We start from the raw sequence: 27,518 nt of genomic DNA on the forward strand, positions 1-27,518 counted from the left end.
AGAATGTTGGATGGCTTCATGCTTGCTGATCAAAGTGATTGCTTCTATCTGATCATTTGAGTTGTGTAGCCTGGTCACAGTAATGTGTGACTACAGTATATGGCTCTGGTGTTTCCAGTATAAACAATTGTTCTTGTCTTCTGGCAGTTGTAATAGCTGTTAAGAGTAAAAAGCTTAGTACAAATTTGTAAAAGCTTTTCTTGACCTGTGTCCAAATATCCTGTTCCTATAGTTCAAAGAGAAGTGTCATATCTTGAGATCTTTTCACTAACAAATGTTTAAGTTAACGCCCACTGGGAAAATTTAAATATTGGAGTAAGATAACACGAGAGTGCCATTTAACCAATTAAACTAGTCAGAATTGACCGCTGAGACCAATTATTTCAGAACAAATTTAATGAACACTAATGGATGCTTAAGGAGTCAATTAACAGTCCACGAGTCTTGCTCTCATCTAGGTTGACGATGTAGGTCTTGCGCGTTTTTGGAAAATTAGGAAAAGTCTTCAAAGGTAATCTTTATTGGATTGATATTTCACCACACGTAACATACTAATTTTAAAATCTTAAATTGTCTCTTTAGGTGTGCCTGTAATTATGTTTATTCAGCTGCCAGACGTGCTTACCCATCCACCCCAATGCAAAATGTCTTTGCATGTTTTACTCATTTTAATAGTGAGTAATTTTCTGATCTTATTTTCCTCCTGTTTTCTGTTTCGCAAATACGGTGCCTTGCGAAAGTATCTCCCCAACCCACTTTAAAAAAAGGCCTCTAGGTATTTATTTACCTGTGCACAAACAACAGCCTCATTGAAATTTCCTTAATCCATTTTAAACCACTCTCCTAATATAAGGACAGTCTGTAATTCTTTTCTTACTTTGTATCAAGTACAGTCATACCTCTACGTACGGTTACACATTTTTTAATATGCAAATGAGTGACTCGAGATACGAAAAAGATCCAAGTTATGAAATCCCCCATAAAGTAAATGCATTTCCTTATCCGTTATTTATTTTGAAAATATTGTCACAGATGCATTGATTCTCATTTAAGAACTTCCCTACCCTGTAGTGGGTGACAATAAAAGGATTCAATTCAATTCAATTCAATTGGCTGTCTCGCAACAACCACTATCCATCAGAACAGAGTTGGGAAGCTTTCTCAGCAGCTGTTCTCCTTGCAAGTGAAAATTCCAGAACACTGTCTTTTAGCCTTTATTTGTGCATGAATTTGGGAATGTCTAATGGCGAAGCTAACATAATAAGTGTGTAAAATATATTTGGGTCATTTTCATCCAATAGGATATACATATAATTTGATACGCTTTAAGCCTACAATTATTGGTTGAATTCATGATTGATAAAATGAGGGGAGAAACAGGTTCACACGAAGGTTATTAGACCAGTTGTTACTGAAATGTGCCTTTATAGTAATAGTGTTACTTTTGCTCTTATTGAACTTCTTAATTTCCTCAGTAAAGCTCTTTTCTGTAGCCAGATATGTTCTTGAATTTCTTGCAAGGTTGTCGTTATGTTTTTGCCGGTTCATAACAAAAGCTCACTCAATGAAGTGGAAAATCTAATTCTTTGCACAGTTTTGGTACCGACCTTTTGACAGATTGAAGGTAATTCTAAATCTCAAGCTTATGCGTATTTTGTGATTGACACAGCCACTTGTCTGTAAATGTTTTTTGCCCTGAATAGTTTGTAAATAAACGCTTTGAAGTGACTGTTCATCTTCTACAGCTTCCATTTGGACAACCAACATTCTTACTCCCCGAAATTAATCGAACCCACGGAGGAAGAAACAGCTCTCTTCCGCCAACATTGGTGCATTGGCCCAGGATGGTTTCAGACTGGGTGTTGGTTTACAGACAGAACATCGGGCGCCTGACAAATTGACAAGGTAAGAGGACATTTATCCTCCAAAATTGATCATCTGTGTTAGCTGAAATTGGGACAATAATTACGCCTTGAATTGGTATTCTAAACGGAAGTTGTGGCTGGATAAACAGTGTAATGTGCATTTTTTTACGAATGGTTGTTTTGTTCTTTCAAGAATCGGAGACTAGAATTCCTCAAGATAAAATAAGATTATTTTTTAAATAATGTATCGAACACTTGATAAATTAAGATTCTAGTACTTTAGTTTGATTTGTGTATCGAGTACTATTGAAGAAAAAAGAGGTTCAAGTACTTTAACTGAATTAAAGTTTTAGTACTTTTGTTTGAATTGTTTAGAGTACTATTGAAGAATACAGTAATACCTTTAGATACGAGCTTAATGTGTTTCGGGCCCGAGTTCAAATGTCAATTTACTCATATCTTAAATCATTTTTTTCCTATATAAAAAAACACCTAACATAGGATATTACAGTGAAAAATCATGTTTTAATTGTTCTAATTCACCACCTATGCTTAAAAAGTAACAAATAACTATATAGTGGTTAGGATCTGCAATATAATATGATATTATTGTGTACATGAATGGAGTTCTTACCTTTGAGACATACGGTAGCGGCTAACGGCGGAGTAGCGAGACATGACACGGTTTCCTCTCACATTCCAAAAACATGCATGGTAGGCTGATTGGACACTAAATTGCCCCTAGGTATGGGTGTGAGTGTGCATCGTTGTCTGTCTCCCTGTGCCCTGCGATCGGCTGGCCAACGATTCAGGGCTCCGGCACCCCCCGCAACCCTAATAAGGATTAAGAAGTTCAGGAAATCAATGAACGGACCTTCGCTTATGATACTCACTTAAAAATGGATGTAACCCTGTGCTATAAATGAGGCAAAGGTGTTTAATGTATTCCGTCGCGGCTTTCGAGTCGGAACTAGCTGCTTCCCCGTGCCTCACAACTGAATGTATTCCCAGTTCATTTTGTAAAGTTATCAAACTAGCCGCGACTTGCTTTGAAGGTTTCGGATGGCGTTGAAGGATCCCCTTTCTCAGCTCCTTGCTTTACTTTCAAGCCATCACTTGATTCCGCTGTGCCTCCTTTAGCCATATTAAAAGAAGCCCCTCCCTCATCATAAATATCAGTACGCAGCTTGAATAGGACCCCCTTAGTGGCCGCATGATATGCTCGTATGTCAAATTTGTATCGTATCTCAGGGAAAAAATTTGCTCGGAATTTTCCTCGAATGTCAAATTTTTCGTATGTTGGGACACTCATATGGCAAGGTATTACTGTAAAGAGAATCAAGTGCTTTTGATTTAAGATTCGAGTACTTTTGAGAGAATAAATAGATTGAAGCTCTTTTGAAGAGATAAGAAATTACTATTGAAGATAGAATAGAGTGCTTTTGCTAAACTTATGTTCTAGTACTTTTGTTTTAAGTATCGAGTACTATTGATAATAAAAGAGGATCGTGTGCTTTTGATAAATTTGTGTTTAAGTACTTTTCTTTGAATTGTATCAGGTACTTTTGAGAGAATAAATAGATTTGAGGACTTTTGAAAGGATAAGACTTGCAGGGAAGCGTTTGATTGCTCAAACAAAAACTTTAATAACTTAGGCAGGGGTCATAGAAAGTAACAAAGACTTGGTGTCAAATAACAAAATCTAACTGACGTGAGAAAACACGGGGAAGCGAGGAACGTGGAAACAGTGCAGGGTAAATCAGACGATCCGACAATGACAAAAAGAGTCATTGGGGTTTAAATAGAATGACATGGGTTGAGGAGACAATTAGGAACACCAGGGAAACACGAGTGAGAAGCAGGGGATGCACCAGGGGCAGAGAAACGACAGGTGAACACAATGGGCAATCACTCGAACAGGACACCAGGGGGAAAAAGCATAACAAAACCAAGCAACACTAACAAAGACAAAGACAGATGATTCAAAACAAATGCAGGGAGTTTGTTAGGGTCATTGGGTTGCGGCAAGTACCAAACCATTCTGAGCGAGTGTTGATAAGTGAACGAGTGAAGTATGCATGTGATATTTGTGTCGGAGGTCTTTCTTCAACTGCATGTTTGGTAATGAGAGAAACGGAAAAGTTTCTCTGAAATTGGAAGCTGTGTGCGCTATCAAAGCTGTCTTCATAGAATTTAGTTTTGAATTGATTATAAATAAATTAAGGATCCACGTTTGTGCCCACTTGACATCCCGGTTCTTGAACCCAGAGAGGTCACATTGGTTCCGACTGGTCTTCGTTGTTGGTTCGTTGATGTTTACTTTTCTTCTTCCACAGGAATCAGGACAATGATGCGTTGTACAGAATCGTAGAAGGGATCATTGTAGGGGTTTTCTTTGCTTGATCAGATTTGGTAGTGGAGACGGGGGTAACTCGGGAAGGTCCTGATGTGTACATCTCTGACGATGCCTTTTTTGTCAGGTTTAACACTCTTGACCCGTCCAAGTTTATACTGGCCCCTCAAAGCATTTTGGTCGGCCAGCCAGACGATATCTCCTGTGACTACATTTCAGTTTGATGTGTGCAACTTGCTTCAGACGAACAGATTAGGTCCCGCCAGTTGACTCCACTTCTTCCAATAGAGGTCAACTTCAGTCTGAATGGCTCTTAGTCTTTTGTATGGGTATCCCTGACATCAATGAGTCTTTAGTTGGCCAGGTTACCAGCCATGTAGAGGAAGGTTTGGAACTCACTCCATGTCAAGCACCCATTTCCTCAAGTTGTGCAGAGCGCATTTCACCGTGTGTACGGCTGCCTTGGCAGCTCCATTTCGGTGAGGGGAGTCAGCAGGGTGGAGTTTCCAGTTCCATTCTGTTGTACGGAGGGTTCATCCTCAACTTTGGATGCTTCCAGCTTCCTCAGGAAGGTATACATTTCTTTGAGGGCAGGCTTGGGACCCACAAAGATTTTTCCTGGGTCTGACCATATTTTCTTTGGGTGACCCCTCAACGCTGTGAATCTCTTGTAGGCCAACAGGAAATCCTCAGATGACAGGTCATTTACGACGTCTTTGTGTAGAGCTCGGGATGCCATGCAGCAGAAGATTGGACCCGATACTTTGAGTCTTAATTTCTTCTTCACCTCATACTTCACTTTGTAAGGGCCAAACAGATCCACTGTTGCTTATTGAAATGGTCTGGCTGGTGTTATTCGCTCGGATGGAAGGCCACTCATGATTTGTTGGCATTTTTTGGCTTTGGTCTTTTTGCATGTTACACAATAATTTACGATCTTCTGAATCAATCTTCGTTCTTTTATAACCCACGCTTTCTTCTTCATGCGCAGGAGTGTACCTGCTGTTTCTTCATGGTTTGCGTTGTGGGCTTCTTGTGCCAGAAGAGAGGATATCCATGCATCATAGGGTAAAATTGGTACGACAGTTTTGTTTTTGTCGAAGACTTGAAATCTTCCAAAGACCAAGAGTCCAGTCTCTGCATCCTTGTATACAGCCAACCTGTTGAGGGTAGTGTCTTAAAAAGATGCACCCTCTTGGGTTGCGAGGAGGTCTTTCTGTGAATCAAAGAAATCTGTGTAGGTGCAGTTCTAGTTCTTCCAACCACACCGAGTTGTACATCTTGATGTCTCCGAGTGCTGCAGAGAGTCCTCTTCTGAATCTGAGTAGCACTGCTTGAATTGGATTGAGGACGTCTGGTCCTTTCAGTAGGATATCGTTCATGCTAAGTCCCTTGAACTTCTGGCTGCTGTTCCAGACTAGACACACAGGTGTAGTGACGGAGTGTGGGTTTGGCGCTACAAAGTGGCTAACGTACCATACTGGTCCCTTCCAGTTGGTTATCATTTCTTTGGTGAGTTTCCTTGCTGCTCCTTTCTCCACCATTTCATGGACCTGAGCTGCGTATGCCACTTTCCACTTTGGTTCTTTCTTGAGTTGCTTTTCTGCTCTCAGAAAAGTGGCTTCTACTCCGCTTCTGTTGTTGGGTAAAGAATTAGGATCTTCAATCCATGGTTTTTTTTTTATCCCAGTGTGGTTCGCTGATGTGATCATCAGTGTTGACATAGGTGAGGCCTTTTGTAATGATTTCCAGTTCTCTTTCCTCGCTCGTCTCCTGGCTGACTGCAAGCTGTTCCAATACTGTCCCATTTCCACCAATTGAGAAATTATTTTTCTGTAACATTACTTCTGGTTTCTGAATTCCTCTGTTGCTTTGAATTCTTGGTATTTCACAGCTGTGGCTCGTGCAAAGTGTGTTTTGGATGTGTGAGCTGCCAAACTCACTTCCTCAAAGAGGTCTGGGTGCATAGCACCAACGGTTTTTCCCAGTGGTCCATCCCATAAGACGAGGTCTCCAATCACTTTCACCTTCTGTGGTGCAAGGTGTCCTTCCCATAGTTCGATCTACTCTGGTCTTTGCAGGTCCTCTAAGCTGGCATCTGGAAATAACGTTTTCAGTTCTTCAGGTTTGATAGTTTTCTGTACTTTGGCTATTTCTTCCAAGCCATAACATGTGAGTTCATGGGCTCTTTCAGTCCCTGTGGTTGTCTTGATTCTCACTCGAAGCTGATACCTTTTGTCTTTACTCTCAGGACCATTCCCCCAACGCCATGGACAAACACTATTGAGGTTGAGTCTATTGGCAGCGCTGTGGGTAATGTAATTCGTGTCAGATGCCAAGTCAATCAGTGTCCGGATCTTCTGACCCGCATTGGCTTAAACTTGGAGGAGCATAAGGATCACTGGGAGTTTCTGCCATGCACTCTGCTCCATTTCAGCAGACTTGTCGGTGCAGCGTGAGCTTGCCGAAACATTGGTGAGCTGATTAAGGGCGGATTCTTGATGGCTCCCGTGTTGCCCAGTTCTATGAGGTCATTGAGGGCCTTTTCAATCGTTAGGATGATATCAATCATCTTCCTGGGTTGGTCCGATATCAGAGGGGGGGGCATTCTCCAGGTCTCTAACGATCTCCATGGCTATGGTTGTTTTGTTTCCAAATCTGTACCCTGAGTATGTCCTCTGAGGTCTGATAGGTAGACAGGCTTAGGTCTCTGCAGATCTTCTCGTCCACGCTTTCAAAGAGTTGGAGCTTTTTGGCTTCAACCGAGCCAATTTGCTCACCTTGTTTCTGAAGACTCCCAGGTCCTTTTCCACGGATGCAAGTCTCTTTTGGAGCCGTATAATTTGGCTAAACCGGTGGGTCTGATTTTAAGAATAGGTTGCGGAATAAGTTGCTGGACTGGCTGTGCTGCAGGCTGTGCTTGGGGGGTTCCTTGCACCTGCTTTACTGTGTTCGTGCTTGCTCTTTAGTGCTATCAGAACTTTCACTTCGGCTTACAGAGCGGGTTTTAGTGGATCCATACCTCCCATTCTACGTAGCTTGCTACTGCAATTTTTATGCGTTCCAGGGTGATGCCCAAATGACGCTCAAACATCTCTTTATTTGTTGGGGAGACAGGGACTGCCTGGGAAATCTACATCTTTTACTACGAAAGCCAGCCCATTTTCCCCGTACCTGGTCCAGAGGTAGGACTGCACTATTTGCTCTACTTCGGTCGACTTGGCGTCACAATCCTCTATAGCAGGGGTCACCAAATTACGGCCCGCGGGCCGGATACGGCCCGCCGGCACATTTGGACCGGCCCTCTGAACAATACCAGAGACGCTATCGGATTTTTTTCCTATTTGGCCTTGAAGACTGGGACGTTTTAATCTTGTGTTTGGTTCATTGCACCCCTGCTGAGTCCACAAATCATCCCAGTGAAGCGGGCCTTCGCATTGCTTCTTTGGTGACACGCGCGGAGAGAGTGTTTCCCTTTGATGCATGGGGCACTTCCACCGTTGCATGCGCGAGCAGAGTGTTAGCGAGACATCTGGACGATCGCAGGTGAGGGCGGAGCCCTGGGGCCATCGCTATTGCGATGCTATTCAAGCATATAAAAACTGTGCAACCTGAACTTGTTTGAGAACGGAATAATGGCGAAAAGGTTAGTTAAGAGAAAAATTGATTCAGAATGCAGGGTATTTAACCTGCAGTGGACAAACGATTATTATTTTTTTCAATGCAAAGAAAAGGCTGTTTGTCTCATCTGTCAAGAGACGGTGGCAGTATTCAAAGAATACAATCTTCACCGGCACTATGAATCCCGTCACAAAGACAAGTACGATAGCGTGCAAGGCCAAATACGAGCAGACAAACTCTCAAAGCTAAAAGTTGGACTATTATCTCAGCAGACTACATTTCTACGCCAAGCTCAGCTGAACCAGGCATCCGTTTGGGCCAGCTTTCGGGTTGCTAAACTGATAGCAAGCAGCGGTAAGCCTTTCACTGACGGAGAGTTTTTTAAGAAATGTATGGATGTTGTCGTGGAGGAAGTGTGTCCCGAGAAGAAAGATGCATTTAATGCCGTAAGTCTGTCGGTGAGTACAATGACCAGACGCGTTGAGGAAATCGGGAGTAATGTATATGCCCAGCTGCAGCAGAAGACGAAATAATTTGACTTTTTTTCATTAGCACTGGATGAAAGCACGGACGTGCAAGACACAGCGCAACTGCTCATTTTTATTCGTGGAGTTAGCGCAAACTTTGAGATTTGCGAGGATCTGGAAGCCCTCCAAAGTCTCAAAGGGACTACAACGGGAGAGGATATTTTTGACAAAGTGTGCCAAACCATGGAGAAGTTGGACCTGGACTGGTCAAAGCTAGCTAGCATCACGACTGACGGGGCTCCTAGCATGGTGGCCGAAACTCGCGGTCTAATAATGGGACGCATGAACCGGGAGTTGGAAAAAAGGGGTCTCACCGCCCCGCTACGAGTCCACTGCCGAATTCACCAGCAAGCACTGTGCTGCAAAATGTTGACGTGGGATTCTGTAATGACGGTTGTGGTGTCGTGCATAAACTTCAGAGCAAAGGGAGAAGATTGTGCATGGCACAACAGAAAGTTAATGTTCCATGGCTTTTTTTTCTATGAAGAACCCAGAGAGAGTTATTTAGTTATTATTTATTTCATAAAGTGTTATTTATTTCCTGTTTTTTCTGTGAAGAACTCAGGGAGGGTTATTTAGTTATTATTTATTTCATTAATAGTGTTATTATTTGTTTTCTGACTTTTTTTCTGTAAAGAACCTGGAAAGGGTTATTTGGTTGTGTGGCTTTCTGGAAAACAATAAAAATTTTAAGCTCCCCTACGATCGTCACACTTTTTCTGTTACAAACTGACACCGGCCCCCCATCAGAGAAGGGAAAAGTTATGTGGCCCTCACAGGAAAAAGTTTGGGGACCCCTGCTCTATAGTCTTCGCTAAATCCTCATCTTGCTGCTTATGTAATATCATCTTTCCATCTTTATTGTTACCTCCCAGTTCAGCTTGAAGGCCGGGTTCATAGTTTCTATTGATGATCTCTACTTCTCGTGCCAGTGAACTGAGTGCTTTATACTCCTGTTGTAACTCTGGCTTTGTTAGGTCTTTAGCCTTTTTACTTAAGTAGTTGACATGACTGATAAAGCACTCTCTTCTGAGGCCCTCTCTTGCTCCAGCAGCTCAATTGTTTTATCGGTAGCTTTTTCCACCATATTTGCAGTTGTTCTTTGCAATGGCTGCTTTGGCTTTGGCTCAAGGCTTTTAATCCTTTGTCTTTGATGCCACAGTGGTTTTCAACTGTTAAGGCTTAGATTAGCAATGTCTGTGGTCTCATCGAGTTGAATCCTGAATTTTGCTGGGCTTGAAATCAGATCTGCGACTACTTGAGCCAAGCTGTCTTTACTCAAGTCCTCTATTCTGTCGCTGATGGTGTCATTTGAAAGTGGAACTTGGGATAATTTACCTTCAGCCGCTGTTCCGAGTATCAGATTCCCCATATTTAACGCAGCTGGTTTTACAAGTGTTTCACCAATGGTTTGTGGCTTGCCCTGCTTTGTGATCAGCTACGCAACTTCATATGATGCTGTGAGGATCGCTTTGTTTATGGGTAAAAATCCAAGAGCAAGCAAAGTAGCCTTATAATTGAATCTGGCTCTCTTCACCTGGAATTCAGCAAGCGTTGTGTTCATATATTACCCATCTCCATGCAGCTTCTCGAAGTGTTCCCTTATGATAGGTTTATTAATAGGTATACTTTAATAAAAAACAGAGAGACATCGTTGACATATTCCTGCTACAAAACTTGCAAGGAGAATCCACCCTGACTTTGTCCTCGTCACAGATGATTCTGAAGAAACGGCATCCTGCTCTGTCCATTTAGTCGCGCATAATCAAAACACTTAGTGTAATCTGATTCAAACAATTGAATGAGCTAACCGAATAACACCATTAAGGTCAAAAAACAACTGCCACAACAATTTCGTATCAGGTCGGAAACCAAGAACACTTGCGTAAGAATTTGCACAAGTAAGCATACAAGGTGACCTGAGCGCATCGGAAACCAAGAACACTTGCGTAAGAATTTGCACAAGTAAGCATACAAGGTGACCTGAGCGCATCGGAAACCAAAACAACTGCGTAAGAATTAGCACAAATAAGCATAATAATTCCATATATGGTAAAACCCGAGCGACAGTATTTTTAAACAATATGCGAGTATTTTCGGAAGTTGATTCGATTATCGCCATCTGCCGGAATCCAAGTCAAAGCAATTTAAGAGTCCTTCGTAGATCTTCATTGCGAACTCAGATCAACGGTCATCGGCCTGGAACATGGTGTCCTGTCCGAGTCAATAGTCCTGAAAACAATTAAATGTCCTCGAAGCCAGCTTTCGTCTGGTTCGTAAGAATGATTTAATAATATGCACATATTCCATATGTGCCCCAATATGCACATATATAATAACATCCCAGAATAACCCCAACACCTTAGTTTTGCTGGTGCGAGGCTAGAGTTGCTCAACTTGCAAATCATGCAGATAGGAGGCTGACTCCTATCGCATTCCGTTATACATGATAATCCATATTCTACATATTCGTCTGACTACTTTTATTGCTTGACATAGTATGGATTAAAATATGAAGAAAGTAATTACACTACGTAATACGATGACATTTACACGTTGGAACACAACTGAGTGCACTAAATTCCTCGCAGCACTGATTGGCCATGACAAGTCATCATCTGCAGCCAGTGATGTAAAGCGGGGCATGTTATCGTGTATAGATATGAGCCGATGTGTCTGGACCTCCACGGCAGAAGCTCCACTAAATCCCTGAGACCGACTCACCGAACCCAGGTTAAGAACCACTGTCTTAGTTGCTGTATTGTTGCATGTGTGAAAGCTATGATTAGATTTATTTTTAGTATTAATAACTCGAATGCTTCTGCTACTCAATCACTTCTGTATGATTCTCCCATTCAGTGTTCTCCTAACGGCTCTCCTTCACATGGCCATTTTGATGGTGTTCTTATGGAAGATAATGAAATAATGTCTGTGACCCATGGTTAATTTGCTTTGAATGTGGACTTCTGTTGCTGATGGGTCAAGCTTCTATTGCCATTGCAATTCAGTCTTCGTCATTAACAGGAAGTACTTTTTTGGGCTATCAGGAAGCATGCAAAGTCAGGCGTACTAGTCCTGGAACTTCCCATATTCAACATTGGGGGAAGGGAGGAGCAGTGGACCTAGCGTCCCTGGGAACATGGAACGAATGGGACCATTACATAGGGGGGTCTATTGCGTTTGGAGCCTTTCCGCATCTCTTATATGACACGGTTGATGTATGACACAATCCCAACAAGCGGGGCGTGAGGGACGACCCCTTATGCAAGCTCTTTGGGGAGAAGGGTACGGTGGCACACATCCTGTCAGCACTTGTCTAACAGTATTGGTGGCGCCATGACAAGGTTTCCATGAAACCCAAGAGAGACGTAAGAAATGCCAACCACAAGGGAGAGCGGTAAGGAAGACTGCAATAGTTCTCGGTTGTACAGAAAACCCTTAAGCCAGAAGTGGTTCTGTGATCTGAGGAAGCAAAGAAAATCCTTCCCATCGAACTGAAAGTCCCACGAGAGGAGAGTTGTGTGGAAGCATTTGAAAGAAAGTGCCAAATTCCAGGATTTCCTGTATGACTGCAGGGAAAAAGGATGGCAGGCGTTGCTCTTCACAGTCGAGGTCGGCTGTCAAGGATTCCTTACCCAGTCCCTATGGCGAATGCTCACAGCAATTGGGGTGACGGGTAAAGAGGGAAACGGCAGCTCTCAGAATGCGGGAGACAGCAGAAAAAGTTTCTTGCTGGTTATGGAGTTGATGGGCAGTGATTTGGCCACCAATGTTGAGGGTGTTGTGGTTCAAGGTTGAAACACCCATTGATCATTGGATACCACCTAATGACATCAACTCTTCCTGCCAATGCTACTTTCACTAAGTGTATGAAGTAGAAGCATCATTAGATATACCGTATATTCTTATAAGTCTAAATCATGCGTCGCAAACCGATTCCGCCGAGGGCCGCAGTGGGTCCTGGTCTTTGTTCCAACCGATCCAGTGCCGACATTTTACCCAATCAGGTGTCTTCTAAAATAAGTAGCACCTGACTTTAATTAACTGATTACAATTGCAAAAGGTATCCTCTTGTTGAGTTGGAATGAAAACCTGCACCCACTGCGGCCCTTTGAGGACCGGTTTGACACCCCTGGTCTAAATCTTTCTCCAAAATGATCGATGAGCCCAATCGGTCGGCGCGCTTTGTTTGTGGACTAAATTAATTTTTTTGTATGACCCTGACCACTTGAGTGACTGGTTTTATTTCTGATTGTGATCAACCCAGCGGACGTTCACCCTAAAAATAGCCTCCCCCCGTATTCCAAGCGTTACGGTAAATCCATTCAATATATGCGAGTGGCAAGGCATTCGACTTCCGTGTGCTCGTAGCGTTCAAAACACTCAATACTCAAAGAAACAGCACTATAGACCTATACAGAGGAAATGACTGACGTGAATGACTACAAAGCGTGGGTGTGAACGCTTGGAAAATGGACTGAAGCCATAAACACAATTTAACAGCGAGGAGGAACAGCTTTGCGAACGGCCTGGTAGTGATGAACGTCTTCAGAGGTTATTTATTCATTCATCTTCCATACCGCCCATCCTCGAAAGGGTTGTGGGGGTTGATGAAGCCTAGCCCAGCTGTCTTTGGGCGAAAGGCAGACTACACCCTAGACTTGTTGCCAGTCAGTCGTAAGGCACACAGAGACAAACGACCATCCGCCCTCCAATCATAGCGCCACTAGCGGGAATTGAGCCTGCGCTTGCCCGCACCAAAGTCAGGCAAGTGAACCTCTACACCACGACGCGACACTACATTATGTCAATAAAACAAAATCAAACTCCGTTTTGCTCCCGTTGCCCTTTTTAAAACATATGCAAGCATGCATGCTATGCGTGACCGGACGTTTGGTCGAAAGACGTTTGGTCGAAAGACGTTTGGTCGACGGATTCGCCGCCGGACATTTCGTCGAACGGATGTTTCGTCGCCGGGTTCGCTCGCTCTCAAATTTATAATCATGAGAGAGAGAGAGACAGAGAGTTTACTGTTGAAAGCGATCAACCAGGTAATCGCTCGCTCTCAAAATTATAATCATGAGAGAGTGAGCTTGTAATTGCATTGACAAGGTAAGAGCATTAATATCTAATATAAAAATTATCAATAAGTTGCGTATTATTGGCGTGTGCGTACATGTTACTCGTCGCCGGATTCGCTCGTATTGGAGTGTGTACATGTTTTTCATACTACGGCCCGTTAGGCTTTTTAATCCGGCCCGCCGACGTCCAAATTATAGTAAAAATCAATGACCTCATTCATTTCCCTTTGCCCTGCAATACCGCTCATCACTCTCAATTTAAAGACTGCTTTCTTTCGTTGAATAATATGTTCTTAATGTTTAAAGTAAATTTGAAAATAAATTTTCACCTTTGTTGAATATGTTCTTAATGTTGAAAGTAAATTTGAAATTAAATTTTCACCTTCAATTGTGTCTTTTTTCTTATTTCAATCCCCAGGTTTGATAAATTACATTGCGTGTCCAAATGCTGTCAAATTTTAGTATCCATTCTGGCCCGCAAGTCAAAAAGTTTGCCCACCCCTGGTATAGACAAACTTGCCTCTTTTATACTATTATTGTCCCAAATTAAACACTATCAATAAGCTGCCATTGACGGCAGTAGACGTCCGATTCATGTTGACTGAGGTGCTGATGCTTTTTCTGTTATTAGAGCTCTCCGCCGTCAATCCAGCTGTCATTGACGGCGGTAGACGTCCGATTCATGTTGACTGCTGCCTTATATAACCACATGATGGAGCTCTTATAACAGAAATGTGCCCCACGGCTGACTGGGGATCAGTCTAGGGTGTAGTATGCCTTTCCCCTGAAGTCATGAATCAGGCTGAAGGCAACCCCCGCAATCCTTTTGAGGGTGCGCAGTATGGAAGATGAATGAATAAATGACCTCTGCTGACGAGCAACATTGTCGAACTGCGTGTTCTCTTGCCCGGACGTGGGTCACCGGTGCCCCTCTGGAGCCAGGCCTGGAAAAGGGGCACGATAGTGAGTGCCGGTGCAACCCGGGAGATCCAAACGTTTTGTGAGGGTTTGCTGGGAACGCCTGGCAGTCTCCTGTCATAATGAGTTTCTATTCCCACCTCCAACAGAGCTTATTTCATGTCTGGTACGAGGCGGGGGACATTGAGTCCGAGTGGACCATGTTCCGCACCCCCATTGTTAAGGCGGCAGATCGGAGCTGCGGCTGCAAGGTGGTCGGTGCCTGTCGTGGCGGAAACTCCAGAAGCCACTGGTGGACACTGGCGGTAAGGGATGCCATCAAGCTGAAAAAAGAGTCCTATTGGACCTTTTTGGCCCACGGGACTCTGGAGGAAACTGACGAATACCGGGTGGCCAAGCGACACGCGGCTCTGGTCGTCTCCGAGGCAAAAACCCGGGCATGAGAGAAGTTCAGTGAGGCCGTGGAGAACAACTTCTGGGTGGCTTCTAGGAAATTTTGGTAATCCATCCGACATCTCAGGAAGCAACAGCAGTGCACCATTAACACTGTGTATAGTAGGAACAGTGCGCTGCTGACTTCGACTCGAGATGATGTGAATCGGTGGGCCGAATACTTTGAAGACCTCCTCAAGTCAACCAACACACCTTCCCATGAGTAAGCAGATCCGGGGGAGTCCGGGGCGGATTCCGTGATCTCTGGGGTTAAAGTCACTGAGGTGGTTAAAAAGCTCCTCGGTGGCAAGACCCCTGTTTGGCTGTCTTCCACTGTCCTAGCCTAAACCAACAATATTACACGCCAACATAAATTACACGCCCTCATAGATTCGGGAGCAAATAAAATATTTTAGTGCTAAAATGTTCAATCTATTTAAAGGTTGCAAACTACATATGTGCTGCCAGCTTTACGGCATGCGTCACTTGCCCTCTTTATAATATTGTTTAGCAAATAAAATATTTTAGTGCTAAAATGTTCAATCAATTTAAAGTTTGATTACACAACAAACTACAGATGTGCTGCAGGCTTTACGGCATGCATCACTTCCCCTCTTCATATTATTGTTTAGCCACAATTAGATTCATTACCTCAACACTTTTCATTCTTTGCACTGGCACTGGAAATGTAGTTCTGGACTTTATGACTTGCAGGTCACAATGGGTAATACAATCTTCTATTAGCCAAAACACAACCACTTTTGTCCACGGGTGTAACCAAAATCACTGAAAATTGATGGTTATTTAGTTTTGCTCCAACATTTTGGCCAGATATCTCAAAAACTATTGCCAATTGACTTTAGACAATTTCTTTTTTGGAGAGACAAATTTAGTAAAATCTCACAACTTTTATCAAGGAAGCATTTTGCTTGTAAACCAGTCCAACTATAACACGTGTCAAAGCGATTCCGCCGAGGGCCGCAGTGGGTCCTGGTCTTTGTTCCAACCGATCCAGTGCTGACATTTTAACCAATCAGGTGTCTTCTAAAATAAGTACCACCTGACTTTAATTAACTGATTACACTTGCAAAAGGTATCCTCTTGTTGAGTTGGAATGAAAACCTGCACCCACTGCGGCCCTTTGAGGACCGTTTGACACTCCTGATCTATTATGTTTAAACAAATTATTCAGAAATTTTGACAAGAGGTGCCCAAAATGTAGGGTTTCAGTGTTATGTTGGGTTATTAACTGATGTCTTTGTATGTTTGATCTAATCAAAAGTCAAAGCCCTAGATTTAAATAGTACATGTTGAGGTCTGTACACAGGGTACATGTGTACATACATCTCCCTCTGTGTCACACAACAAAAGCCACAAGGCAGAGGGAACAGTCCAACAGCCTAGTGGTCTCTGGTTATACCTTTGTACCCGTCAACAAAACATGCAGATAAACAATCCCACCAATTCTAGCCTTGAATCTTGGTTGGGGTGGTTGGTTATTTGAAATATTTGGTCAGGTGGCAGAAATATGTTGTCATTCCGCTCTCTCGACTGTTCCCTCCAAGTCATTTCTTTGTGCAGCTGAATTATGACCATCAGTCTAGTTTTAACCCCAGTGGTCTTTAATATTTCTTAAGACCATCATATTATAAAATATAATGGGATGCAGTCTAATTTACAAAATAGCTCAAATATCAAAATAAAAGGTGCAGCCATCAGAACATATATTTTAGTTCCGTATACAAGTAAATATGTAAAAACACAATGCAACACAAAAAATATGTTTGTTAAATTAAGATTGAAAAATTAAATTAATTACAATGACATTGGTTCAAACACCCACTAACAAAATCTCTTGACAGGTGACACACCAGCGGTTCCCGTATTTTACCTCACAGATTAGCGGGGAGCCATATGCACCCATCAAAAAGAGTCACATAGGTTCCCTACCCCTGCACTACACACATCAAATATTTCAAACCATCTTTTGGCAACCAAAGAAGCAAATAAAAATACATGTTTATTGTCTCCCTTACTTTATACCAGGGGTCTCAAACTTGCGGCCCGCGGGCCAACTGCGGCCCTCGGGACGATAATTTGCGGCCCCCGTCTTAATATGAAAGATCGATTTTTTTTTTTTGTAATTTTTTTTTTAATTTTTTTTTTTTTTTTTACCCCTTTCCCCATGATGGCGCCGTTGAAGTGGCAGCCAGTGGCAGTAGCTCTGTCCACTCATGTTTTTCTCGTTTTACAGCATGTTTTACATGAAAAATTAGAGGGAACATTGACATGCACCTGCTTGTGGCAGGTGTGATACTGGTGTGCCGATAGCGAGCAATGATGATGTCATGACCGGATGATTCGCCTAAAGACGTTTCGCCGACGGACGTTTGACAGACGGACAGGTCGTACTAGTATTTGTTAGTTTAATGATTAAATACAAATACTAGTATTTGTATTTAATCATTAAACGCTGTTTTCAGCTGGATTTGACCGAATTTGAGAGCATTTTGAGCCGTTTGGCGAATGGACGTCTATAGACGTTTTTTTGCCTCCATCGCGATATCATCCAGTATTTGTATTTAATCATTAAATGCTGTTTTAGGATGGATTTGACCCGATTGCTGTCATTTTACGGCTCGGTTCTGCTACATCTGCCTGCCCAAGAGAGCTTATTCCCGGACTGCCATTGATGGTAGACGAACATTGATTTTTACTATAATTTGGACAACACCGGCGGCGGGCCGGATTAAAAATCCTAACGGGCCGTATATGGCCCGCGGGCCGAGGTTGAAAAACTTGTACACACACGATCCGGCGGGGCGAGCGTTCGAATCCCGTTTCGGCGAAACCCCCGTTCGGCCGAATGAACGTTCGGTGGAACGTCCATTCGGCGACCTGCCCGTCTGTCAAACGTCCGTCGGCGAAACGTCTTTAGGCGAATCATCCGAGTACCGATGATGTCGCTCACACTGGTACTCAGTGCGCTCAGGGAGGTTGTCTTTCTGCTCAGACCAACAAAAAATTAGAACTTTGGTTCGGAGCTGAATGAACCAATCACGGTGAGGTATACGGCTCTGGAGGGAGGGACATCGGCCGGGCTGTCCAGTGCCTCGCTCACTCACTCATTCATTCCTCCAATCAGCTGGGCGGAGGAGAAGCCGTGAGGCCGATCACTCCGCTCGGCGCGCACACTCCTCCGCTGCTCTCAGCATAGAACTGAATGAGGCGCTATGATCCGTGATCCAGCCTGTGTCAGTGTCTGTAGCCATCTCCGCGATTGAAACGGAGAGCGAAAGTGCACATGCGCCACAAACCCGCGCGACTGAATGTGAAAGATCAACCCGAGACTCATTCCAAGTGGAAAAACATATTACAGAGCCCCAGAGATGTCTCTTTCAAAGCCTGCCGTGAAGAGAAAGGTCGGTGATGAGCACAGACAGTTTCAAGAAAAGTGGGGAGTGCAATATTTCTTTGTTGAACACAGGGGCACCCCGACGTGTCTCATTTACACTGAAAAAGTTGCGGTGCACAAGGAATACAATTTGAAACGTAATTGTACTACGAGACATGCTGAGGAGTACGAAAAATACCAGGGAGATGAGAGAGCCAACCAGGTTGCCAGTCTTAAAACACGTCTTCTGAGGCAACAGGATTTCTTCAAAAAGGCTACCAAAGACAGTAATGCAGCAGTCAAAGCTAGCTACGCCGTTTGTGAGTTGATTGATCCTGTGCTAAGTGATCCCAAATGGCTCATGGACTTGGCTTTTCTTGTTGATATCACACATGAGCTTAATATACTGAACAAGAAGCTACAAGGCCAGGGGCAACTTGTCAGTGCTGCCTATGACAACGTGAGAGCATTCTGCACTAAACTTGTGTTATGGAAAGCCCAGCTCTCTCAGACAAACCTTTGCCATTTCCCAGCATGCAAGGCTCTCGTGGATGCAGGCACACCATTCAGTGGTGAGAAGTATGTTGAGGCCATTTCGAAGCTACAGGAGGAATTTGATCACAGATTTGCAGACTTCAAGACACACAAAGCCACATTTCAAATTTTTGCGGACCCCTTTTCCTTTGATGTGCAAGATGCCCCTCCTGAGCTTCAAATGGAGCTCATTGACCTGCAGTGCAACTCTGCACTCAAAGCCAAGTTCAGGGAGGTGAGTTGAGAAGCAGACAAGCTTGGGCAATTTTTGAGAGAGTTGACCCCCAGCTTCCCTGAACTTTCCCGAAGGTTCAAGCGGACCATGTGCCTTTTTGGGAGCACATACTTGTGTGAGAAGCTCTTCTCCACCTTGAACTTCAATAAGTCCAAGTACAGGTCCAGACTTACTGATGAGCATCTTCAAGCTCTACTGAGGGTCTCCACTGCTTCCTCCCTCAAGCCAAATGTGACTATGTGAGAAGAAGCGCTGCCAGGTCTCTAGCAGCAAGGAGTAGGCAAGAGAAGCCGTGTTCAGAATATTTCATGTTCAATGTTCCATTCAAGTTCAGAAAGTTAAAGGTTAAAGAGCTGTTAATACAGACATTTGAAACGGAATAAAAATAATTCATTTTCTCTACTTAGCCAGCCAGTGTATATCTACTGTATGCTCATTAGTATTATTTGGTTTTGTATTACTGATTGATTTATTTTTTATTCATCTTTAAGTTAATTTATTTAATTCATTATTTTTTTGTTAAAAAATAAAGATATTTGATAACGTTGGAATGTTTTATCAGTGCTTTTCTTGTGGAAATCCTGATGCGGCCCAGTCTCACCCAGACTCGGCCTCTAGCGGCCCCCAGGTAAATTGAGTTCGAGACCCCTGCTTTATACATATACCATATTGGCCTGAATATAAGATGATCCCCTCTTTTTCAAGACTTAAGTTTAAAAAGACTATTTAACACCAAATTAAATTTTTATACACAAAATAGGGGCAGTACGTCTGAAACAAATGATTTTAATAATATATTCGAGAGGAAAAATGTTATTTTGGCTGATTCAAAATTGGCAAAAACTGTATAGCACATCTTAATATGTAAACTAAAGTGCAAACACATCTGGTTTTTGAAATGTAAATTAACCAATCTACTGTGATAAAACAACAAAATTGCAATAACTGCATCAACTCAACTTCTGCACCTAAGAGGACCTAATCTAGATTAATTGTTTTTAACTTGCGCTTGCACTAAAACTCCATAGGCTGCTAACCACTTTAGTCACTTTTTTTGTACCTGACTACTTATTTATGTGACCACTTATTCATGTTGACTATTTATCTAATTTGACTACTCGTGTTTGTTGACCAGTTATTATGTTGAGTACTTATTTATTGAATATTTGTGTGCACAAATTTACATCTTTAAATCTAATTATACATGTATAATGACGAAGGCATTCAATTCCATCAACCATCAGTGTTCAGCACTCGCTTTAAAGGTATCTTGCACCATCTTGTGTTGTGAGTGGGTACAATGTCTAGACCCGATTTTAAAAGGACCAACACTTCTTCAGTCTTATTTCAATGCAAAAAAACATCGTCTTATATTTGGGCCAAGAAAAGTAATACCAATTGTTTACCCCCTCACAATTGGGGTATTAGAATATTTGATAATTGTATCACAAATCAATGTAATGAAACAAAAAAAAACTAAAACATTTAAAAAAAACTACATTTGTACTTAAAATCAGTTTATATAAATGGTGCAAATTGTACATAGTTTTACTTTTTTAAGTCACCGGCCATAAAACAAATGTAAAAAAACAATGGAGTTCACTTTTCCTGCTGGATGAAATTCACTGGGTGCTTTGCGTGAGGAACCATGGACATGTTTGGTTGCAGATGCACGACGGAACCTGTTGAAAGAGGATCAATGTGTGATTTGAGACTGTATGTAGTAAGGTTTACTAGCAGACTTTTTGTAAACAAGTATGTATTAGGTTCTGTATGTGTTTTTCTTTTTTCAAGAAAACTCGAGAATGAATAAAGGGATTATGGATATGTTAAAATATGTTTGTGATCCTTTCACCACTTTGCGGCTTCAGTACATCACGTTTTTTTCATCTGAAGTATAAAAAAAAGTTCATAATGTCAAAATCCACGCTTACTTTCACAAGCCGAAGACGAGATAAAAAATGGTGGACGTCAGAGCTCTGCTTCTTCAGCACAAAATTAGGTGGTACTCAGCGCTGTGAAGCAATATTTCACCGTAGAAAAAATTGACGCGCCAAATATTATAAAGGGCTGCGGTGCCTGACGTCTTGCCATTTCCTGTTTTGTTGCAAGCTAATTTCGCATCACGCACATTACCTGTGGAGAAAGACTACTCCCTTTTCCAGCTATGTTTGCATTTTGAGTCCCTGTGGAAAATGGCTCCTAAATATTGACGTTCCTTGATCTGCTAAAGGCGTTGTTAATGGGTTCCGCCGTGCGGTTAAGAGAAACACAAAGTGAATGCTCTTCCCCTCTGGAGATGCACGCGTTGTTGCAGGCGAGAGCTCTGTATGCTGCGAATAAATAAAAATACATGTTTTCTCTTGTTACTAAAACACCCCGCCTCCGAGGAATAAAAAAATGAACCAGCATTATGAGGGATTTACGACGTAGATATGGTCCTGAAGCTGGCATGACAAGAGAAGGTCAAAACAATAACTATAAACCCCCCGTTCCCCAACTGATGAGGACCTCATAGAATTGATCTCATCGGGGTGTAAGGGCAGCGGACAACAACGAGAATGAGGATGAAGAACGTGGTCTTCTTTTATTTAAGATATCTGCAGGAGATCTTAAATATGGTACGCTTGTTAATCAGGTTTGACAGTGTCGTGATCTTAAAAAGAAGCATATTTGTACAAGAAACAAAATGCCGGTCGCCATGCGCCGAAAACCTCTCACAGAAAGAAGCTCCTCCTGTTGCCACTACGGCAACCCCTGAAGATTCCATCAATGATCCAATGCCTCTTGAATCTGAGGAAGAGGACTTGGACTACAGCTCCCAATAAATAACCAGTTTTTTTAAATCAAGGGTAGAGGAAATATTTTCAATGTGTTCAACAGTTCTTAAAGTTGTATTTTTTTTTATTTATAGATGAAATTTAGATATTAATACATTCAGTCAGTCTTTTCAAATGCCTATAACTGTGATATTTAATATATACAGACGCTACCCTACTTACGAACGAGTTAGGTTCCGAGCGATTGTTCATAAGTTGAATTTGTTTGTAAGTTGATTCAGTGCTATATTTTGTATTATAATTTATGTTTAAGGCCTATATAAGTATATTGAAGGTTTATATAAGTGCATTTGTATGTTTAAGGCTTGTATAAGTAACACGCATTGGTTTGTACTGAAAAAAACATAATAAAATGGAGAGAATATGTACAGTACTGTATAGAGAGAGAGAGATTTATGTATTAAAAACTGGCCGAAAGAAGCAATCTAACGACGATTGCACAGTTTTCTTCTTTTTTTCCATCATAAATGATGCAGTAGCACCGTATGGCATCATTCAATTGATTTGCAAACTTTGTGCAACGTTCAATATTTGGGTCCTGCTGCTCGATCTTTCTGTTTATAAATGGTACTGACGGTCGAACGATTCAAGTTGTATATGTGCAACGCTCACCACTCTCACGCGCATCAAGCTTCGTTATTATTGCCACTCGTTTCAAATGAAATGGCTTGCCTCTTCCTTGCAACTCCCTCAATAGAAGCCTTTCGCTTTTTACCAACCATATTCAATAATGGATGCACGAGATATTTAATGATACAAATGAAAAAGGTTCTTTGCGCACTGGAGATACGTTCACGCACTTCCGCATTGCAACGAATTGGACAGAAGAAGGTAGATGCTGGGTGAGCTGAGCCCTCACAGTGCCAGGCGGTATTAGCGGCGGAAAGAAGCACTACTCAGAAAAAAATAAAAAAATCGAACTTACGAACATTTTTCGACATAAACGCAATTTGCAGACATGTTCGTATGTACCGTTGTTCGTAAGTCGTATGTTCGTAAGTAGGGGAGCGTCTGTACACTTGTTGATAATTGCACTGGTGTACTTGTATTTTTGTATAGACACAAAAACAAAGTATAGTATGTAGTAATAATAGGGGTGATCATACTTTGCGTTTTTTTGATTATCGCGGCCATGTCTGGTCTACATTATTCGCGATATTCAAGGGATTACTGTAATATGAAACGGAAGAGATCAGGGGTCACATAAGTCAGAAAGGAATTTATGGCAGAGGTCAGCTTTCTCAGAGTGCTCCTCTACTTTTGTCATGATGGTAGAAATCAATCCGATACAACTGTTAATGTGATGCGAGCTAATATTATTTGGTCACACTCAGACCGTTATGTAATTCGTCATGCTGAGGTCATCTGTCTATTATGGAGATACATTTGTAATTGCTTTCATACCTCTTAAAACAACAGTTTAAATGAAATAAACTTTTAAGTGGTCAAAGATGTTGTCTCACTCCACAGACTCTAGTCAGACATTGGAGTATGTTAGGATGTAAAGGATGTAGGTATTGACATCACTATGCATTATTTTGGTTTAGGTATTAAGGTGTTATTACAAAGACCCGTGTAAGCCTAACTAAAGTTGGGTCATTAAAAAGGAATTTAAAGACTACTGTACATGGGTAAAGGGACTGTTACGTCATTTTGGTGATATACTTATAATAGATATGTTCAGCGTTTGTACACTGTTTTTCATTCATTCATTTATTTTCTGAACTGCTTATCCTCAAGGGTTGCAGGGGGTGCTGGAGCCTATCCCAGCTGACTTCGGGCATGAGGCGGGGGACACCCTGAGTTGGTGTCAAGCCAATCGCAAGGCACAAGGAGACGGATAACCATTCACGCTCACACTCATACCTAGGGGCAATATAGAGAGTTCAACCAGCATCCCATGCATGTTTTTGGAATGTGGGAGAAAATCGGAGTACCCGGAGAAAATCCATGTAAGCCCACAGAGAACACGCAAACTCCACACAGGAGGACTGACCTCCCCCTCATACACTTCTTAAAAGGTCAAATTCAAGCACAGGAATTTCAAGTCTATTTTTTTTCCAGTTTTCCAGTACCCTTTTAATCACTATCCAAATGTTTTTCTTTGTTTTAAAGATGAGGCAGAAATAATAGATTGCAAAATTTTATAGGACCCTGAATTAATAGGAAAAGGAAATGTGCCAATTCTGAAACCCCCCAATAATATGTGGCAAACTTGTGCTTTATTGATTTTTCTTTAGTTGTACAGTTTTAAGTTTCTTGGAACAGTAATTTGCATATCAAAGTGTTCCATAACCTGGACATTTTGTATGTAGAGGTAACACTGTATTCTTAACGAACTTGCACGCATGCTCTCAAGTGCAGGTACCTTGATTGACAGTTGAGTGTGGCAGTCTTATTTCATAGACTCATGTTTATTTTTTTCATTCAAGTTTGAGAGACTTGTTAAAAACTGTATTTACCTTTATTGAAGCAAACAATTTAACAAATTTAACTCCAACTGGACAGTACCTTTAAATGCCAAAAATTGTGAGCGTTTGGGGTTATAAAAGATAACACCAATCCATTGTCAAAACCAAATAAATGCTCCAGTTGTAAAAACAAGCCTCACTTAGTATTTAACATACCTGGTTGGTAGCTGCTGCTACCCTGATGAATAAAATTCTGAGGCATTTGGTATGGCCAGGTAGGGGCATACTGGTGTGTTTTATGATGCTCGCACAAATGAGAACCCTGGCTTACACCAATATAATGGCCTGTTTGGAATTCTGGAAAGAGAAAAAGTTATAATAATATTACTACTACTTTTCAGGAAACTCCCCATAGCATATTTGTTACTTATTGTCATATTGGTCAAATTAAGTAATGTAGAAATGACCAATCTCCCACCACTTACAGGATATGTTACACTAATGGGAATCACTGGTTCATAAAAAATGTATTTTATGAGCATAAAATGTCATTGACATTCACCGAAAATTGTATTAAAATAGAAACCATAAAATGTCATTGACATTCACCGACAGAATACCTGACTTGACCCTAGTGCCATTTTCCAATAGCGAACTAGGTTGTGCCAAGTGGTTGAGCCAGTGTCCTTCATGTCCAGGCCCACCTGTGGCTATTGGTCTTCCAGCTTGCTGTACGAAAATTATACTGGGATCATTCAAGTTTATGGCATTGGGGCTGCCCACAGAGCTCATGGGACTTCCCGATAGCGAACAAAGAGAAAATTGGAAGCCGGGCGGAGGGGTTTTATTTGAAACATGGAGAGGTCTGTGAATAGGGCAGGACGAGGAAAGAATGTGAGATGGGTTCTGAGGCTGCCCCTGTAATGTGTGCAACTTGTTCTGGTGGGAGGGAAGAGGCCTTGAAGTAGCAAATGTCCCAAAGTGAAGTTGGCCAGGATGGGATGAAGTAAAATTGAAAAGAGAGAGTGAGCCCTGAGAATGAGTAGCCTGTTTCTGGGGATTTGAAGAAATTATGTTGTTTTGGAAAGGGTTGGGAGAGCTGGAGGACTGTGGGGAACTTTGAGAGACTGCTGTGGGCTGTGGGGAATATGGTGGAGTCTGGAGACTGTCTGACTATAAAGGTAAGGAAAAAAAAAGAATCATATTAGATCTCACATAGCATTATTACACTCAAAAAAGTGAGTGAAATTTGAAATATTTCTCCAATTCATTTTTAATGTTTAATATTAGAAGCGGACGTGGGTTAGGACCAATGAAATTGAATTGATGTTGATGATCAATAGAATTTACTGTACCTGGAAAATTAATGTCTACCCTGTGCAGCATCAAATTAACATTGTAGTCCCTAACTCTTGAGTTTTTTTTTTTTTTTTTAACATTTGTTCCTACTCACACTCTCTGAGGGGAGCCTGGTTCTTCCAGAGCAGTCTGACACTATCCGCAAAGCAGTGATGGATTTAGAATTCACCAAAGAGCATATCATGTCAGGAGCTGAGGAGAGGGAGAAAAAAGAAAAAACCTTGAAAGTCATTACATTGCATTGTTTTAATTTTACAATAATTCTCCTTTTGTATGTGTCAGGATCGCCATTAGACATTAACAAATTCACGATGCCTAGGAAGGGCAGAGAGCATCATAAAAGACAATACACATCCCAGCTTCCACCCCTTCAACCTGCTGCCCTCTGGCAGGCGCTACAGGGCCATAACAGCCAAGACAGACAGTTTCAGGTACAGTTTCTTCCCAAGACACGTCACCTAGTTCTGCACCTGGGACCTAATCAAGACTTTTTGCTAAACACTTTAGTCAATTTCTACCACTATTTATCTATTACTTATTTATCATTACTATATATTGATTATCCACGTGTTTGTTTGTTGGTGAGTCCATAGACTTGGCGCCAAACGTCTCCAAAACCATGGAACTCTTCCCGGACTTCGGACGGAACAAGGCCGCACCGCTCTGCTGATCTCACTTGGAGTACTTATTTATTATTTATTTGTCTGTTTGTTTGTTGGTATTTGTGCACTTTGTGGTGAATGCTTTCAATCTCATTATACTTATAGTGACAACAAGCATTCAATTCAGGTCAATTCAATAAATGAATCAAGTTTCTTCTTTATTGTGTTCATGTTTGCTATCATTAAAACCCAAATGCTTCTTCTCATCTAATTTTCTGAACCGCTTTATTCTCACTAAGGTGGGGTGGTGGAGCCCATCCTAGCTGACTCCAGGCGAGAGGGGGGGCACCCTGAATTGGTGGCCAGACGATCGCAGGGCACACTCACATTCATACCAAGGGGCAATTTAGAGTGTCCAATCAGCCTACCATGCATGTTTTAGGAATGTTGGAGAAAACCGGAGTACCCAGAGAAAACCCACGCAGGCCCAGGGACAAAATGCAAACTACACACAGGTGACCGACCTGGATATGAACCAGGACCCCAGAGCTGTGAGGCCAACACGCTAACCACTCAAATTGCTGCTTCTTCAGATTTAACATGTAATTCGCAAATTACCCCCTTATTGTTGACCTACCCAAGGAGGGCAAGACTGCGAAATCACTGGCTGATTTTTTTCCTGGAACCGACTCGTCTCACCCCCACCGAGGAGAAAGAGTTTATGTAAGATTGGAGCCATGCTGAGTAGCCCATAGCTTGCTGTTACTCACGATAAAGTAAAAAAATAAGCAAATTAGAAACACACACACACACACACACCAACACAACACACACTTTATCTCTCATACATTCTTTGATGTTCTGCTCTGTTCAAATGCCTCTCCAGCCAGGTATCATGTTTGAAATGTTACTTTTTAGCCGTGAGTATTGCATTTTTGAGAAGAGGACCATTAATCCATAGGAAGCTAAAATTCCCATCCGATCTCCAACAACAGTACACAATTTGCCGAGACGCAATAATGTTATAAACACTACAAGCACAAATTTATCACTTCAGCAATGCCTAGAGTCAATTGATGTAATGGTTTCACGGAAGGGATCTGCCAATGTTATGCTCAGAGAATTGTTTAAAGACTGCTTTCTACTTCCTGACACCCACATATGCACTTCCACAAACCAAATTTTCTAAAACCAGTGTTGACGTCTTTCCAAGTCAGACTCAAATCAGACGATCGACCCACTAAATTCACAACATCCTTCCACTATATGCCAAACAATCCACAGCCCTAAAATAGTCTAACCCAGCACATTGTGTCAGTTTATCTGCTGAAATGTCAATATGAATA

General features: G+C 42.0%; 1 protein-coding gene and 1 long non-coding RNA gene across 14 annotated transcripts in view; one reads left to right on the forward strand and one right to left on the reverse strand.

The window, feature by feature from the left end:
• Positions 1 to 68: 68 nt before the first annotated feature.
• Positions 69 to 26,497, forward strand: LOC144069334 (uncharacterized). The gene is made up of 3 exons (XR_013298449.1): positions 69 to 1,905; positions 10,958 to 11,099; positions 25,853 to 26,497. It is a non-coding gene; the product is annotated as an uncharacterized LOC144069334 (long non-coding RNA).
• Positions 16,399 to 27,518, reverse strand: part of tut4 (terminal uridylyl transferase 4) — a 140,446-nt gene continuing 129,326 nt past the window's right edge. For 7 of the 13 annotated variants that reach the window (XM_077594613.1, XM_077594611.1, XM_077594610.1 and 4 more), the window contains 4 exons: positions 25,665 to 25,762; positions 24,832 to 25,384; positions 24,428 to 24,568; positions 20,652 to 21,293 (listed from right to left, as the gene is read on the reverse strand). In XM_077594613.1, coding sequence (XP_077450739.1) covers positions 21,163 to 21,293; positions 24,428 to 24,568; positions 24,832 to 25,384; positions 25,665 to 25,762 — 923 coding nt within the window. In that variant the 3' untranslated portion in view covers positions 20,652 to 21,162. The other 6 variants (XM_077594616.1, XM_077594614.1, XR_013298446.1 and 3 more) reach the window with 5 other exon arrangements.

Source organism: Stigmatopora argus, chromosome 24 (assembly GCF_051989625.1).
Source record: "Stigmatopora argus isolate UIUO_Sarg chromosome 24, RoL_Sarg_1.0, whole genome shotgun sequence".
NCBI classification, from domain to species: Eukaryota; Metazoa; Chordata; class Actinopteri; order Syngnathiformes; family Syngnathidae; genus Stigmatopora; species Stigmatopora argus.